This window comes from Rana temporaria, chromosome 13 (genome assembly GCF_905171775.1).
Source record: "Rana temporaria chromosome 13, aRanTem1.1, whole genome shotgun sequence".
Taxonomy (NCBI): domain Eukaryota; kingdom Metazoa; phylum Chordata; class Amphibia; order Anura; family Ranidae; genus Rana; species Rana temporaria.
In genome coordinates, this window is record NC_053501.1 from 782,487 (window position 1) to 798,273 (window position 15,787).

General features: G+C 56.6%; 1 protein-coding gene across 2 annotated transcripts in view; it reads right to left on the bottom strand.

The window, feature by feature from the left end:
- Positions 1-12,242, bottom strand: part of UNC79 (unc-79 homolog, NALCN channel complex subunit) — a 218,786-nt gene extending 206,544 nt beyond the window's left edge. For both annotated transcript variants that reach the window (XM_040333248.1, XM_040333247.1), the window contains exons 1-2: positions 12,087-12,242; positions 2,273-2,393 (exon numbers count right to left, since the gene is read on the bottom strand). In XM_040333248.1, coding sequence (XP_040189182.1) covers positions 2,273-2,393; positions 12,087-12,108 — 143 coding nt within the window. In that variant the 5' untranslated portion in view covers positions 12,109-12,242. The remainder of the gene's footprint in view (positions 1-2,272; positions 2,394-12,086) is intronic.
- Positions 12,243-15,787: the final 3,545 nt, after the last annotated feature.

Here is a 15,787-nt window from a genome sequence, read left to right on the forward strand (position 1 = left end):
CACCTATTAAGTGGCATAGTGGGTGTTCCCTGCATAGTTACAGGTGGAGTCTGGATAGGACCCACCGATATAATGGGCATACTGGGCATTCCCTGCATAGTTACAGGCGGAGTCTGGATAGGACCCCCCAATATAATGGGCATAGTGGGTGTTCCCTGCATAGTTACAGGTGGAGTCTGGATAGGACCCACCGATATAATGGGCATACTGGGCATTCCCTGCATAGTTACAGGCGGAGTCTGGATAGGACCCCCCAATATAATGGGCATAGTGGGTGTTCCCTGCATAGTTACGGGTGGAGTCTGGATAGGACCAACCAATAAAGTGGGCATACTGGGCATTCCCTGCATAGTTACGGGTGGAGTCTGGATAGGACCCCCCCCCCCCCCCGATATAATGGGCATAGTGGGTGTTCCCTTTATAGTTACAGGAGTCTGGATAGGACCCCCCGATATAATGGGCATACTGGGCATTCCCTGCATAGTTACGGGTGGCATCTGGATAGGACCCACCGATATAATGGGCATACTGGGCATTCCCTGCATAGTTACGAGTGGAGTCTGCATAGGACCCACCTATTAAGTGGCATAGTGGGTGTTCCCTGTATAGTTACGGGTGGAGTCTGGATAGGACCAACCAATAAAGTGGGCATACTGGGCATTCCCTGCATAGTTACAGGTGGAGTCTGGATAGGACCCCCCGATATAATGGGCATAGTGGGTGTTCCCTGCATAGTTACAGGTGGAGTCTGGATAGGACCCACCGATATAATGGGCATACTGGGCATTCCCTGCATAGTTACAGGCGGAGTCTGGATAGGACCCCCCCAATATAATGGGCATAATTGGCATTCCCTGTATATTTACAGATGGAGTCCGGATGAGGCCAACCCATAAAGTGGGCATGATTTGGGCACTCCCACCCTGTAAGTGGCCAGACAAAATGCAGACCATGAATGAGGTTAACAGTGTCCCGGGATTTAGGTCTAAGGTGGCAACAATGTTCCTCCATAGATACACTAGTGAGAGTTGTCACCCCCAAGATAGCAAGAGTGTTACTGGCAGGATCACCAGGTGAAAAGAAAGCAAACAAAAGCCTGAACAACAAATGCAGCCGCCACATCTAAGGACAGGTGAGCTGCAATAGGTGACATTTTTGGTATTTTGGGTTTAAATACAAATTTTTTATAAATGAAACATTACTGGGGGGCAGCGGGAGAAGAAAGAATCATCAACAGCCCCCGGCTTTCCATCTTCTTCCCACCCCTTGGCCTCCTCCACTTGCCCTCTGGGGTAATACAAAGGTTTTAGAATGCCAATTATTCCTTTAAATTCCCACCCACTTTGGCTTTGAGTCCCCACCCACTTTGTGTGGATGATTCCTTTAAATCCCCACCCACTTTGGATGAATTATTCCTTTAAATCCCCACCCACTTTGGGCTTTGTGTGGATGATTCCTTTAAATCCCCACCCACTTTGTGTGGACGATTCCTTTAAATCCCCACCCACTTTGGCTTTGTGTCCCCACCCACTTTGTGTGGATGATTCCTTTAAATCCCCACCCACTTTGGCTTTGGATTAATTATTCCTTTAAATCCCCACCCACTTTGGTTTATTTGGATCCACCCACTTTGGCTTTGGGTGGATGATTACTTTAAATCCCCACCCACTTTGATTCCTTTAAATCCCCACCCACTTAGGATGAATTATTCCTTTAAATCCCCACCCATTTTGGCTTTGGATTAATGATTCCTTTAAATCCCCGCCCACTTTGGCTTTGTGTCCCCGCCCACTTTGGCTTTGGGTGGAGAGTTCCTTTAAATCCCCACCCACTTTGGCTTTGGATTAATTATTCCTTTAAATTCCCGCCCACTTTGGCTTTGGGTGGAGCATTCCTTTAAATCCCCGCCCACTTTGGCTTTGTGTCCCCACCCACTTTGGCTTTGGGTGGATAATTCCTTTAAATCCCCACCCACTTTGGCTTTGTGTCCCCGCCCACTTTGGCTTTGGGTGGAGCATTCCTTTAAATCCCCGCCCACTTTGGCTTTGGGTGGAGAATTCCTTTAAATCCCCGCCCACTTTGGCTTTGTGTCCCCGCCCACTTTGGCTTTGGGTGGAGGACTCCTTTAAATTGGCCTCCATTGCAGAGATCGTGTGGTTAATAGGAATTTGTTTGATAGGAGCATTGAGAAAGCAGAAATCCAGGCAGAACTGCGCTGTGCCTCGTTGTTTCATTTTTTTTTTATTCTCTGGGAGGAAAATAGAATTCTCACCTTAACAGTGTCTGGGAGAAGTACTTCAGGGTGTTGGCGATGTCGGTTCCCGTTGGCACCGGGTAGGTATTATGGATGACGCGGTGGTGGTACTCATGTAGGTATCGGATCTTGGAGGCAACTGTGTGCAGAGAGGTAAAAAAAGAAACAAAGTGTCTGAATAAAGTTCAACACATATAAAAAAAAAATGTAAACAATGGAGGTGGAGAGTAAACCTCGGGATGGGGGAGGGGTAACAAGGAAGCATGAGGGTGGGGTAACTACTTATACCAGCTTCTATACAGTCCACTATATGACTGTCCACAAAAAGCAGATATGGAAAAAGAACGGAAAAAAAAAAGATAAAAATTGCTACGCAAACCAATTACAGCATCAGGGCTTTGGAAATCGCTAACAACCGACGCGTTTCAGGAGGTCACAAAGGTCTCCCTTTGTCAGGGCTCATAAGGACAGAGGGGCAGGACTCTGATAAAAAAAGGAAACGTATTCGCTTATATAAACCTAAACAAAAAATGTTCCCTACAAATACAATAACAATAAAAAAAAAAAACTTTCATGGGAAAAAAGGGTAAAAAAAATAAAAAATAGTGTAGAAAGTCTTATAAAATTATTTATTTAAAAAAAAAAAAGAAGGTCAAACATCCATGTGCATTTGAAATAAAACAAGACAGCAAACAATCCCGACACTACCGTGTTGGCGCTGAAGCGCAATGACGTCAGCAATGGGCTCCGCCCTACGTGTTTTGTCTCAACAGACGTCATCTTGGGCTTCATTTGGTATAGAGAACAGGGGTTTTAAACCGGAGTTTCACCCAAAAATGGAACTTCCGCTTTTCCAGTTCCTCCCCCCTCCGGTGTCACATTTGGCACCTTTCAGGGGGGGGGGGCAGATATCTGTCTAATACAGGTATTTGCTCCCACTTTTTACCAACAATATGTAGAAGAATACGTATCGCTTATATTATATAGCGCAAAAAATAAAAACCGCAGAGGTGATCAAATACCACCAAAAGAAAGCTCTATTTGTGGGGGGAAAAAAAGAAGGTCAATATGGATTGGGAGCCACGTCGCACGACCGCGCAATTATCATTTAAAGCGACAGTGCAGAATCGCAAAATGTGGTCTGGTCTTTGGCAGCCAAATGGTCCGGGGCTAAAGTGGTTAATGCATTTTAGTGAACAGAACATAACACCCAATATTTATATACAATATAAAAGATAATGTTACTCTGAGTAAATCGATACCCTACATGTCATGCTTTAAAAACGAACATGGAACGGCGGCAAACTATGACACTTAAAAATTGCCATAGGCGACATTTTAAAAGCCTTAACAGTTTACATGTTTAGAGTTACAAAGGAGGTCCAGTACTAGAATTATTGCCCTCGCTCTAACGATCGCGGCGACACCTCACATGTGTGGTGGGAGCATAATCCATTCCAAGGAGAATGCTTGTAATCCAAAACACTTGCATATCAAAGCGAGTTTCCCCATAGAAGTTAATGGAAACGAAAATAATTTGTTCCGCATTGACTTCTATGGCATGCAATACCGCATATGGCCAGAGGTGTGGGGGGGCGCTGGAGAGTCTCGGGAAATACTCGGGGACAGCTCGGCTTATCTTGGAAACCCCCAGAGAGATTCGGAAACAGTCAGGAACAGAGTATTTCCGAGTGATTCAGAGTATTTACGAACGGCTTTGAACCGGCGCCCCCCCCGCACCTCTGGCCATAATGCAGTACTGCACACCCCATTAGCTTGAATTATGCTTGCAAACCGAGTCAGAATAAAAAATAAATAAAAAAAGTTCCTTATTATTCAAAACGTTTGTTAACCGCATTACTCGTAAATCAAGGTTCCACTGTATGGGCAGGACCCACGTGTGCGCGACCATGGGGGTGTGCGGCATTTTGTTTATTATTGTTTTTGTTTTTATCCCTTTCATTTTATTTTTGTATCAATTGTATTGCCATCACAAGGAATAAACACAACATGACTTGGGATCACATGGGCCATGACAGGTCCTCTTTATGGGGAGATCTGGGATCTCCTTTTATTCTGATAGTTTAGGAATAAAACGATTTTCGGCGGCGGGGAATCGCATCCGGGAGCTAAAGAACAGACGGCAAATATTTCTTCCATTATAATCTGCTGTTTAATGGGAGGGTGGGGGATGGGAAGGTTGAGCATTGGAGGGAATCTCGAGGATGTAATAAATTATGATGAAGACGATGAATATTCATGACGGAGGCCGGCGATCTTCCCGCGGAATGGAATCACACGGAGCATTGTGTCCGGCGCCGATATCTGCTGAAACCAGATATGTGAGGGTACAAATCACCGACCTCTGAGCACCTCATTCCTCCTCTATAACCGAGGACCGTCCTCTGAGCACCTTGTTCCTCCTCTATAACCAGAGACCGTCCTCTGAGCACCTCATTCCTCCTCTATAACCAGAGACCGTCCTCTGAGCACCTCATTCCTCCTCTATAACCCGGGACGACCTCTGAGGACCTCATTCCTCCTCTATAACCAGACACCGTCCTCTGAGCACCTCGTTCCTCCTCTATAACCAGAGACCGACCTCTAAGCACCTCATTCCTCCTCTATAACCAGAGACCGTCCTCTGAGCACCTCATTCCTCCTCTATAACCGAGGACCGTCCTCTGAGGACCTCATTCCTCCTCTATAACCAGAGACCGTCCTCTGAGGACCTCATTCCTCCTCTATAACCGAGGACCATCCTCTGAGGACCTCATTCCTCCTCTATAACCAGAGACCGTCCTCTGAGGACCTCATTCCTCCTCTATGACTGGGGACCGTCCTCTGAGCACCTCGTTCCTCTTCTATGACCAGAGACCGTCCTCTGAGCACCTCATTCCTCCTCTATGACTGGGGACCGTCCTCTGAGCACCTCGTTCCTCTTCTATGACCAGAGACCGTCCTCTGAGCACCTCGTTCCTCCTCTATAACCAGAGACCGTCCTCTGAGCACCTCGTTCCTCCTCTATAACCAGAGACCGTCCTCTGAGCACCTCATTCCTCCTCTATAACCAGAGACTGTCCTCTGAGGACCTCATTCCTCCTCTATAACCAGAGACCGTCCTCTGAGCACCTCATTCCTCCTCTATAACCAGAGACCGTCCTCTGAGCACCTCGTTCCTCCTCTATAACCGAGGACCGACCTCTGAGCACCTCGTTCCTCCTCTATAACCCGGGACCGTCCTCTGAGCACCTCATTCCTCCTCTATGACCAGAGACCGTCCTCTGAGCACCTCATTCCTCCTCTATAACCCGGGACGACCTCTGAGGACCTCATTCCTCCTCTATAACCAGAGACCGACCTCTAAGCACCTCATTCCTCCTCTATAACCAGAGACCGTCCTCTGAGCACCTCATTCCTCCTCTATAACCGAGGACCGTCCTCTGAGGACCTCATTCCTCCTCTATAACCGAGGACCATCCTCTGAGGACCTCATTCCTCCTCTATAACCAGAGACCGTCCTCTGAGGACCTCATTCCTCCTCTATGACTGGGGACCGTCCTCTGAGCACCTCGTTCCTCTTCTATGACCAGAGACCGTCCTCTGAGCACCTCATTCCTCCTCTATGACTGGGGACCGTCCTCTGAGCACCTCGTTCCTCTTCTATGACCAGAGACCGTCCTCTGAGCACCTCGTTCCTCCTCTATAACCAGAGACCGTCCTCTGAGCACCTCGTTCCTCCTCTATAACCAGAGACCGTCCTCTGAGCACCTCGTTCCTCCTCTATAACCAGAGACCGTCCTCTGAGCACCTCGTTCCTCCTCTATAACCAGAGACCGTCCTCTGAGCACCTCATTCCTCCTCTATAACCAGAGACCGTCCTCTGAGCACCTCGTTCCTCCTCTATAACCAGAGACCGTCCTCTGAGCACCTCATTCCTCCTCTATGACCAGAGACCGTCCTCTGAGCACCTCGTTCCTCCTCTATAACCAGAGACCGTCCTCTGAGCACCTCATTCCTCCTCTATGACCAGAGACCGTCCTCTGAGCACCTCGTTCCTCCTCTATAACCGAGGACCGTCCTCTGAGCACCTCGTTCCTCCTCTATAACCAGAGACCGTCCTCTGAGCACCTCGTTCCTCCTCTATAACCAGAGACCGTCCTCTGAGCACCTCATTCCTCCTCTATAACCAGAGACCTTCCTCTGAGCACCTCGTTCCTCCTCTATAACCAGAGACCGTCCTCTGAGCACCTCGTTCCTCCTCTATGACCAGAGACCGTCCTCTGAGCACCTCGTTCCTCCTCTATAACCAGAGACCGTCCTCTGAGCACCTCATTCCTCCTCTATGACCAGAGACCGTCCTCTGAGCACCTCGTTCCTCCTCTATAACCGAGGACCGTCCTCTGAGCACCTCATTCCTCCTCTATAACCAGAGACTGTCCTCTGAGGACCTCATTCCTCCTCTATAACCAGAGACCGTCCTCTGAGGACCTCATTCCTCCTCTATGACTGGGGACCGTCCTCTGAGCACCTCGTTCCTCTTCTATGACCAGAGACCGTCCTCTGAGCACCTCATTCCTCCTCTATGACTGGGGACCGTCCTCTGAGCACCTCGTTCCTCTTCTATGACCAGAGACCGTCCTCTGAGCACCTCGTTCCTCCTCTATAACCAGAGACCGTCCTCTGAGCACCTCGTTCCTCCTCTATAACCAGAGACCGTCCTCTGAGCACCTCGTTCCTCCTCTATAACCAGAGACCGTCCTCTGAGCACCTCGTTCCTCCTCTATAACCAGAGACCGTCCTCTGAGCACCTCATTCCTCCTCTATAACCAGAGACCTTCCTCTGAGCACCTCGTTCCTCCTCTATAACCAGAGACCGTCCTCTGAGCACCTCATTCCTCCTCTATGACCAGAGACCGTCCTCTGAGCACCTCGTTCCTCCTCTATAACCAGAGACCGTCCTCTGAGCACCTCATTCCTCCTCTATGACCAGAGACCGTCCTCTGAGCACCTCGTTCCTCCTCTATAACCGAGGACCGTCCTCTGAGCACCTCATTCCTCCTCTATAACCAGAGACTGTCCTCTGAGGACCTCATTCCTCCTCTATAACCAGAGACCGTCCTCTGAGCACCTCATTCCTCCTCTATAACCAGAGACCGTCCTCTGAGCACCTCGTTCCTCCTCTATAACCGAGGACCGACCTCTGAGCACCTCGTTCCTCCTCTATAACCCGGGACCGTCCTCTGAGCACCTCATTCCTCCTCTATGACCAGAGACCGTCCTCTGAGCACCTCAATCCTCCTCTATAACCAGAGACTGTCCTCTGAGGACCTCGTTCCTCCTCTATGACCAGAGACCGTCCTCTGAGCACCTCGTTCCTCCTCTATGACCAGAGACCGTCCTCTGAGCACCTCGTTCCTCCTCTATAACCGAGGACCGTCTTCTGAGCACCTCATTCCTCCTCTATGACCAGAGACCGTCCTCTGAGCACCTCAATCCTCCTCTATAACCAGAGACCGTCCTCTGAGCACCTCATTCCTCCTCTATGACCAGAGACCGTCCTCTGAGCACCTCAATCCTCCTCTATAACCAGAGACCGTCCTCTGAGCACCTCATTCCTCCTCTATAACCAGAGACCGTCCTCTGAGCACCTCGTTCCTCCTCTATAACCAGAGACCGTCCTCTGAGCACCTCATTCCTCCTCTATAACCAGAGACCGTCCTCTGAGCACCTCATTCCTCCTCTATAACCAGAGACCGTCTTCTGAGCACCTCGTTCCTCCTCTATGACCAGAGACCAGTCTCACCCACTGTACCCCCAGCAGTGTCAGTCTCCCCCCCTGTACCCCCAGCAGTGTCAGTCTCCCCCCTGTACCCCCAGCAGTGTCAGTCTCTCCCCCTGTACCCCCAGCAGTGTCAGTCTCACCCCCTGTACCCCCAGCAGTGTCAGTCTCTCCCCCTGTACCCCCAGCAGTGTCAGTCTCCCCCCCTGTACCCCCAGCAGTGTCAGTCTCCCCCTGTACCCCCAGTAGTGTCAGTCTCTCCCCCTGTACCCCCAGCAGTGTCAGTCTCACCCCCTGTACCCCCAGCAGTGTCAGTCTCTCCCCCTGTACCCCCAGCAGTGTCAGTCTCTCCCCCTGTACCCCCAGCAGTGTCAGTCTCACCCCCTGTACCCCCAGCAGTGTCAGTCTCTCCCCCTGTACCCCCAGCAGTGTCATTCTCTCCCCCTGTACCCCCAGCAGTGTCAGTCTCACCCCCTGTACCCCCAGCAGTGTCAGTCTCTCCCCCTGTACCCCCAGCAGTGTCAGTCTCCCCCCCCCCGTACCCCCAGCAGTGTCAGTCTCTCCCCTGTACCCCCAGCAGTGTCAGTCTCTCCCCCTGTACCCCCAGCAGTGTCAGTCTCCCCCCCCCCGTACCCCCAGCAGTGTCAGTCTCTCCCCTGTACCCCCAGCAGTGTCAGTCTCTCCCCCTGTACCCCCAGCAGTGTCAGTCTCTCCCCCTGTACCCCCAGCAGTGTCAGTCTCACCCCCTGTACCCCCAGCAGTGTCAGTCTCTTCCCCTGTACCCCCAGCAGTGTCAGTCTCACCCCCTGTACCCCCAGCAGTGTCAGTCTCTTCCCCTGTACCCCCAGCAGTGTCAGTCTCACCCCCTGTACCCCCAGCAGTGTCAGTCTCTCCCCCCTGTACCCCCAGCAGTGTCAGTCTCCCCCTGTACCCCCAGCAGTGTCAGTCTCTCCCCCTGTACCCCCAGCAGTGTCAGTCTCACCCTGTACCCCCAGCAGTGTCAGTCTCCCCCCCTGTACCCCCAGCAGTGTCAGTCTCCTCCTGTACCCCCAGCAGTGTCAGTCTCACCCCCTGTACCCCCAGCAGTGTCAGTCTCCCCCCTGTACCCCCAGCAGTGTCAGTCTCTCCCCCTGTACCCCCAGCAGTGTCAGTCTCTCCCCCCTGTACCCCCAGCAGTGTCAGTCTCTCCCCCTGTACCCCCAGCAGTGTCAGTCTCACCCCCTGTACCCCCAGCAGTGTCAGTCTCTCCCCCCTGTACCTCCAGCAGTGTCAGTCTCCCCCTGTACCCCCAGCAGTGTCAGTCTCCCCCCTGTACCCCCAGCAGTGTCAGTCTCCCCCCTGTACCCCCAGCAGTGTCAGTCTCCCCCCTGTACCCCCAGCAGTGTCAGTCTCTTCCCCTGTACCCCCAGCAGTGTCAGTCTCACCCCTGTACCCCCAGCAGTGTCAGTCTCTTCCCCTGTACCCCCAGAAGTGTCAGTCTCTCCCCCTGTACCCCCAGCAGTGTCAGTCTCCCCCCCTGTACCCCCAGCAGTGTCAGTCTCACCCCTGTACCCCCATAAGTGTCAGTCTCTCCCCCTGTACCCCCAGAAGTGTCAGTCTCTCCCCCTGTACCCCCAGCAGTGTCAGTCTCTCCCCTGTACCCCCAGCAGTGTCAGTCTCTCCCCCTGTACCCCCAGCAGTGTCAGTCTCCCCCCTGTACCCCCAGCAGTGTCAGTCTCCCCCCTGTACCCCCAGCAGTGTCAGTCTCTCCCCCTGTACCCCCAGCAGTGTCAGTCTCTCCCCCTGTACCCCCAGCAGTGTCAGTCTCCCCCCCTGTACCCCCAGCAGTGTCAGTCTCCCCCCCTGTACCCCCAGCAGTGTCAGTCTCTTCCCCTGTACCCCCAGCAGTGTCAGTCTCTCCCCCTGTACCCCCAGCAGTGTCAGTCTCACCCCCTGTACCCCCAGCAGTGTCAGTCTCTCCCCCTGTACCCCCAGCAGTGTCAGTCTCTTCCCCTGTACCCCCAGCAGTGTCAGTCTCTCCCCCTGTACCCCCAGCAGTGTCAGTCTCTCCCCCCTGTACCCCCAGAAGTGTCAGTCTCTCCCCCCTGTACCCCCAGCAGTGTCAGTCTCTCCCCCTGTACCCCCAGCAGTGTCAGTCTCTCCCCCTGTACCCCCAGCAGTGTCAGTCTCACCCCTGTACCCCCAGCAGTGTCAGTCTCTCCCCCTGTACCCCCAGCAGTGTCAGTCTCACCCCCTGTACCCCCAGCAGTGTCAGTCTCACCCCCTGTACCCCCAGCAGTGTCAGTCTCTCCCCCTGTACCCCCAGCAGTGTCAGTCTCCCCCCCTGTACCCCCAGCAGTGTCAGTCTCCCCCCCTGTACCCCCAGCAGTGTCAGTCTCACCCCTGTACCCCCAGCAGTGTCAGTCTCACCCCCTGTACCCCCAGCAGTGTCAGTCTCTCCCCCCTGTACCCCCAGCAGTGTCAGTCTCTCCCCCTGTACCCCCAGCAGTGTCAGTCTCCCCCTGTACCCCCAGCAGTGTCAGTCTCTCCCCCTGTACCCCCAGCAGTGTCAGTCTCCCCCCTGTACCCCCAGCAGTGTCAGTCTCACCCCTGTACCCCCAGCAGTGTCAGTCTCTCCCCTGTACCCCCAGCAGTGTCAGTCTCACCCCCTGTACCCCCAGCAGTGTCAGTCTCCCCCCTGTACCCCCAGCAGTGTCAGTCTCACCCCCTGTACCCCCAGCAGTGTCAGTCTCACCCCTGTACCCCCAGCAGTGTCAGTCTCACCCCCTGTACCCCCAGCAGTGTCAGTCTCTCCCCCTGTACCCCCAGAAGTGTCAGTCCCCCCCCCGTACCCCCAGCAGTGTCAGTCTCTCCCCCTGTACCCCCAGAAGTGTCAGTCCCCCCCCGTACCCCCAGCAGTGTCAGTCTCCCCCCTGTACCCCCAGCAGTGTCAGTCCCCCCCCCGTACCCCCAGCAGTGTCAGTCTCACCCCTGTACCCCCAGCAGTGTCAGTCTCACCCCCTGTACCCCCAGCAGTGTCAGTCTCTCCCCCTGTACCCCCAGAAGTGTCAGTCCCCCCCCCGTACCCCCAGCAGTGTCAGTCTCTCCCCCTGTACCCCCAGAAGTGTCAGTCCCCCCCCGTACCCCCAGCAGTGTCAGTCTCCCCCCTGTACCCCCAGCAGTGTCAGTCCCCCCCCCGTACCCCCAGCAGTGTCAGTCTCACCCCTGTACCCCCAGCAGTGTCAGTCTCACCCCCTGTACCCCCAGCAGTGTCAGTCTCTCCCCCTGTACCCCCAGAAGTGTCAGTCTCCCCCCCTGTACCCTCAGCAGTGTCAGTCTCCCCCCCCCGTACCCCCAGCAGTGTCAGTCTCTCCCCCTGTACCCCCAGAAGTGTCAGTCCCCCCCCGTACCCCCAGCAGTGTCAGTCTCCCCCCTGTACCCCCAGCAGTGTCAGTCTCCCCCCTGTACCCCCAGCAGTGTCAGTCTCTCCCCCTGTACCCCCAGAAGTGTCAGTCCCCCCCTGTACCCCCAGAAGTGTCAGTCTCCCCCCTGTACCCCCAGCAGTGTCAGTCTCTCCCCCTGTACCCCCAGCAGTGTCAGTCTCTCCCCCTGTACCCCCAGCAGTGTCAGTCTCACCCCCTGTATTTCCTCAGCACTGTCAGTGCCCCCCCAGATTTGTCGCCCCCCCCCCAGTAATGTCAGTACCACCCCCCCCCCAGATTTGTAATTTCCCCCCCCCCCCCCAGTAATGTCCAGTACCACCCCCCCCTCCTCCAGATGTGTCCCCCCCACAATACTGTCAGTACTCCCCTCTCCTCCACATTTGTCCCCCCCCCCCAGTAATGTTAGTTCCAACCCCCCCCCAGAAATGTCACCCACCCCCCCCCAGAAATGTCACCCACCCCCACCCCAGTACTGTCAGTACCCCAGATTTGTCATTCCCCCCCCAGAAATGTCCCCCTCCCCCTCCTCCAGATGTGTCTCCCCCCCAGTACTGTCAGTACCCCCCCCTCCCCCACCTCTCCGGGTTCAGCACCGCGGACAGCTCCCCTCCCTCCCGGTGTCACTCACATTGCTCCGCCTTGGTGGACATGGCGTCCAGTTGGATTCTTCTGGCACAGGAATCCGTGGTGCCGGTGTGCTCTCCCCTCCCCCCTCCCGGGTGATCGATCGGTGACCCGCCGCCGCCGTGTGAGAGGAGCGATCATCGGGGGAGGCCGAAGACTGACTGCAATGGCCGCCGGAGGAGGGCGGGGCTCATAGTGACAGGGAGGCGGGCCTACCGGATTTCTCTATGGAGGAGGGCGGGGCTACAGGGTCTCCTGTATAGGGAGGGGCGGGGCTTGGCATGGAGGAGGGCGGGGCTACAGGGTCTCATGTATAGGGAGGGGCGGGGCTTGGCATGGAGGAGGGCGGGGCTACATGGTCTCCTGTATAGAGAGGGGCGGGGCTTGGCATGAAGGAGGGCGGGGCTACAGGGTCTCATGTATAGAGAGGGGCGGGGCTTGGCATAGAGGAGGGCCCATTCCTAGGGAAAGGTGGGATTCTATTCCTGTATATAGATGATGGGAGGTGTCATTATATTAACCACTTCACCCCCGGAAGATTTACCCCCTCCTTCGTGACCAGGCCATTGTTTGCGATTCGGGCGCTGCGTCGCTTTAACTGACAATTGCGCGGTCGTGCGACGTGGCGTCACTAGGGTTGGTGTCACCCGGTGCAGTAAAACATGGTGTCACCCCCCCCCCCCCTCTGTCTAGGCTGCCCAGCACCAAGCAGGCAGCGCACGGGCACGGGCGCACCCCAAACCAGCCCCTGTAAATGATAGTATAGGGCAGTATAGTGGCAGGTTAGGGCAGTATAGAGTGGTATAGTGGCAGGTTGGTGTAGTGGGGCGGTATAGGACAGGTTAAGGTACTATAGGGCAGGTTGGGGTGGTATAGTGCAAGTTGGGGTTGCATGGGAAAGTTTGGGGTGGTACAGGGCAGGCTGGGGTGGTACAGGACAGGCTGGGGTGGCACAGAGCAGGCTGGGGTGGTATAGGGCTGTTTGGGGTGGCACAGAGCAGGCTAGGGTGGTATAGGGCTGTTTGGGGGTGGTACAGGGCAGGCTGGGGTGGCACAGAGCAGGCTGGGGTGGTATAGGGCTGTTTGGGGTGGTACAGGGCAGGCTGGGGTTGTACAGGACAGGCTGGGGTGGTATAGGGCTGTTTGGGGTGGTACAGGACAGGCTGGGGTGGCACAGAGCAGGCTGGGGTGGTATAGGGCTGTTTGGGGTGGTACAGGGCAGGCTGGGGTGGCACAGAGCAGGCTGGGGTGGTACAGGACAGGCTGGGGTGGTATAGGGCTGTTTGGGGTGGTACAGGGCAGGCTGGGGTTGTACAGGACAGGCTGGGGTGGTATAGGGCTGTTTGGGGTGGTACAGGACAGGCTGGGGTGGCACAGAGCAGGCTGGGGTGGTATAGGGCTGTTTGGGGTGGTACAGGGCAGGCTGGGGTGGCACAGAGCAGGCTGGGGTGGTACAGGGCAGGCTGGCGTGGCACAGAGCAGGCTGGGGTGGTATAGGGCTGTTTGGGGTGGCACAGGGCAGGCTGGGGTGGTACAGGGCAGGCTGGGGTGGTATAGGGCTGTTTGGGGTGGTACAGGGCAGGCTGGGGTGGTACAGGGCAGGCTGGGCATGTTGTACCGTGTGCCTGTCCTCCTCTCTGGGGACTTCAGTCACCCCCCCCCCCCCCCGGACAGTAGGGGGCAGCAGTAGAATCAGGATAGTGTGGATACTTCTCCTCGGCAGCCAATCAGGAGGCTTGATGGCCTCGCTGTGCATGCTGGGGAGGGGTATTTAGGGGGCAGACGCCATTGTTTGGGGGTCGTCGTCGCCCTGCCGCTTCCACCAGGGCAGTCGTCCCACCACCCCCGTGTGTGGCCCTCCTGGCCGGGGGGTTGTGTGTCGCCATGTTCCTGGGCATTGATCTCCCTCGTAGGCTCAGTAAGTATTGGCAAGAGATCCGGGCTGTCCGTCCGGGAGGAAGCCGGGCGATGGAGAACCTGTCCGGGGGACGCCAAGCACGAGGCGGGGGTCACAGGAGAGGCCTGTCCGGGTGCGCTGTACCCACTCTGGCTGCCAGGCTGGTGAGAGAGGCCTGTCCGGGTGCGCTGTACCCACTCTGGCTGCCAGGCTGGTGAGAGAGGCCTGTCCGGGTGCGCTGTACCCACTCTGGCTGCCAGGCTGGTGAGAGAGGCCCGTCCGGGTGCCCTGTACCCACTCTGGCTGCCAGTCTGGTGAGAGAGGCCTGTCCGGGTGCACTGTACCCACTCTGGCTGCCAGGCTGGTGAGAGAGGCCTGTCCGGGTGCGCTGTACCCACTCTGGCTGCCAGGCTGGTGAGAGAGGCCTGTCCGGGTGCGCTGTACCCACTCTGGCTGCCAGGCTGGTGAGAGAGGCCCGTCCGGGTGCCCTGTACCCACTCTGGCTGCCAGTCTGGTGAGAGAGGCCTGTCCGGGTGCACTGTACCCACTCTGGCTGCCAGGCTGGTGAGAGAGGCCCGTCCGGGTGCGCTGTACCCACTCTGGCTGCCAGACTAGTGAGAGAGGCCCGTCCGGGTGCGCTGTACCCACTCTGGCTGCCAGGCTGGTGAGAGAGGCCCGTCCGGGTGTGCTGTACCCACTCTGGCTGCCAGACTGGTGAGAGAGGCCTGTCCGGGTGCGCTGTACCCACTCTGGCTGCCAGGCTGGTGAGAGAGGCCCGTCCGGGTGCGCTGTACCCACTCTGGCTGCCAGGCTGGTGAGAGAGGCCCGTCCGGGTGCCCTGTACCCACTCTGGCTGCCGGGCTGGTGAGAGAGGCCTGTCCGGGTGCGCTGTACCCACTCTGGCTGCCAGGCTGGTGAGAGAGGCCCGTCCGGGTGCGCTGTACCCACTCTGGCTGCCAGGCTGGTGAGAGAGGCCCGTCCGGGTGCGCTGTACCCGCTCTGGCTGCCAGGCTGGTGAGAGAGGCCCGTCCGGGTGCGCTGTACCCACTCTGGCTGCCAGTCTGGTGAGAGAGGCCTGTCCGGGTGCACTGTACCCACTCTGGCTGCCAGACTGGTGAGAGAGGCCTGTCCGGGTGTGCTGTACTCACTCTGGCTGCCGGGCTGGTGAGAGAGGCCCGTCCGGGTGCGTTGTACCCACTCTGGCTGCCGGGCTGGTGAGAGAGGCCCGTCCGGGTGCGTTGTACCCACTCTGGCTGCCAGGCTGGTGAGAGAGGCCCGTCCGGGTGCGCTGTACCCACTCTGGCTGCCAGACTGGTGAGAGAGGCCTGTCCGGGTGCGCTGTACCCACTCTGGCTGCCAGGCTGGTGAGAGAGGCCCGTCCGGGTGCGCTGTACCCACTCTGGCTGCCAGGCTGGTGAGAGAGGCCCGTCCGGGTGCGCTGTACCCACTCTGGCTGCCAGGCTGGTGAGAGAGGCCCGTCCAGGGGCGCTGTACACACTCTGGCTGCCAGGCTGGTGAGAGAGGCCCGTCCGGGTGCTCTGTACCCACTCTGGCTGCCGGGCTGGTGAGAGAGGCCTGTCCGGGTGCGTTGTACCCACTCTGGCTGCCAGGCTGGTGAGAGAGGCCCGTCCGGGTGCGCTGTACCCACTCTGGCTGCCAGGCTGGTGAGAGAGGCCCGTCCGGGTGCGCTGTACCCACTCTGGCTGCCAGGCTGGTGAGAGAGGACCGTCCGGGTGCACTGTACCCACTCTGGCTGCCAGGCTGGTGAGAGAGGCCCGTCCGGGTGCGCTGTACCCACTCTGGCTGCC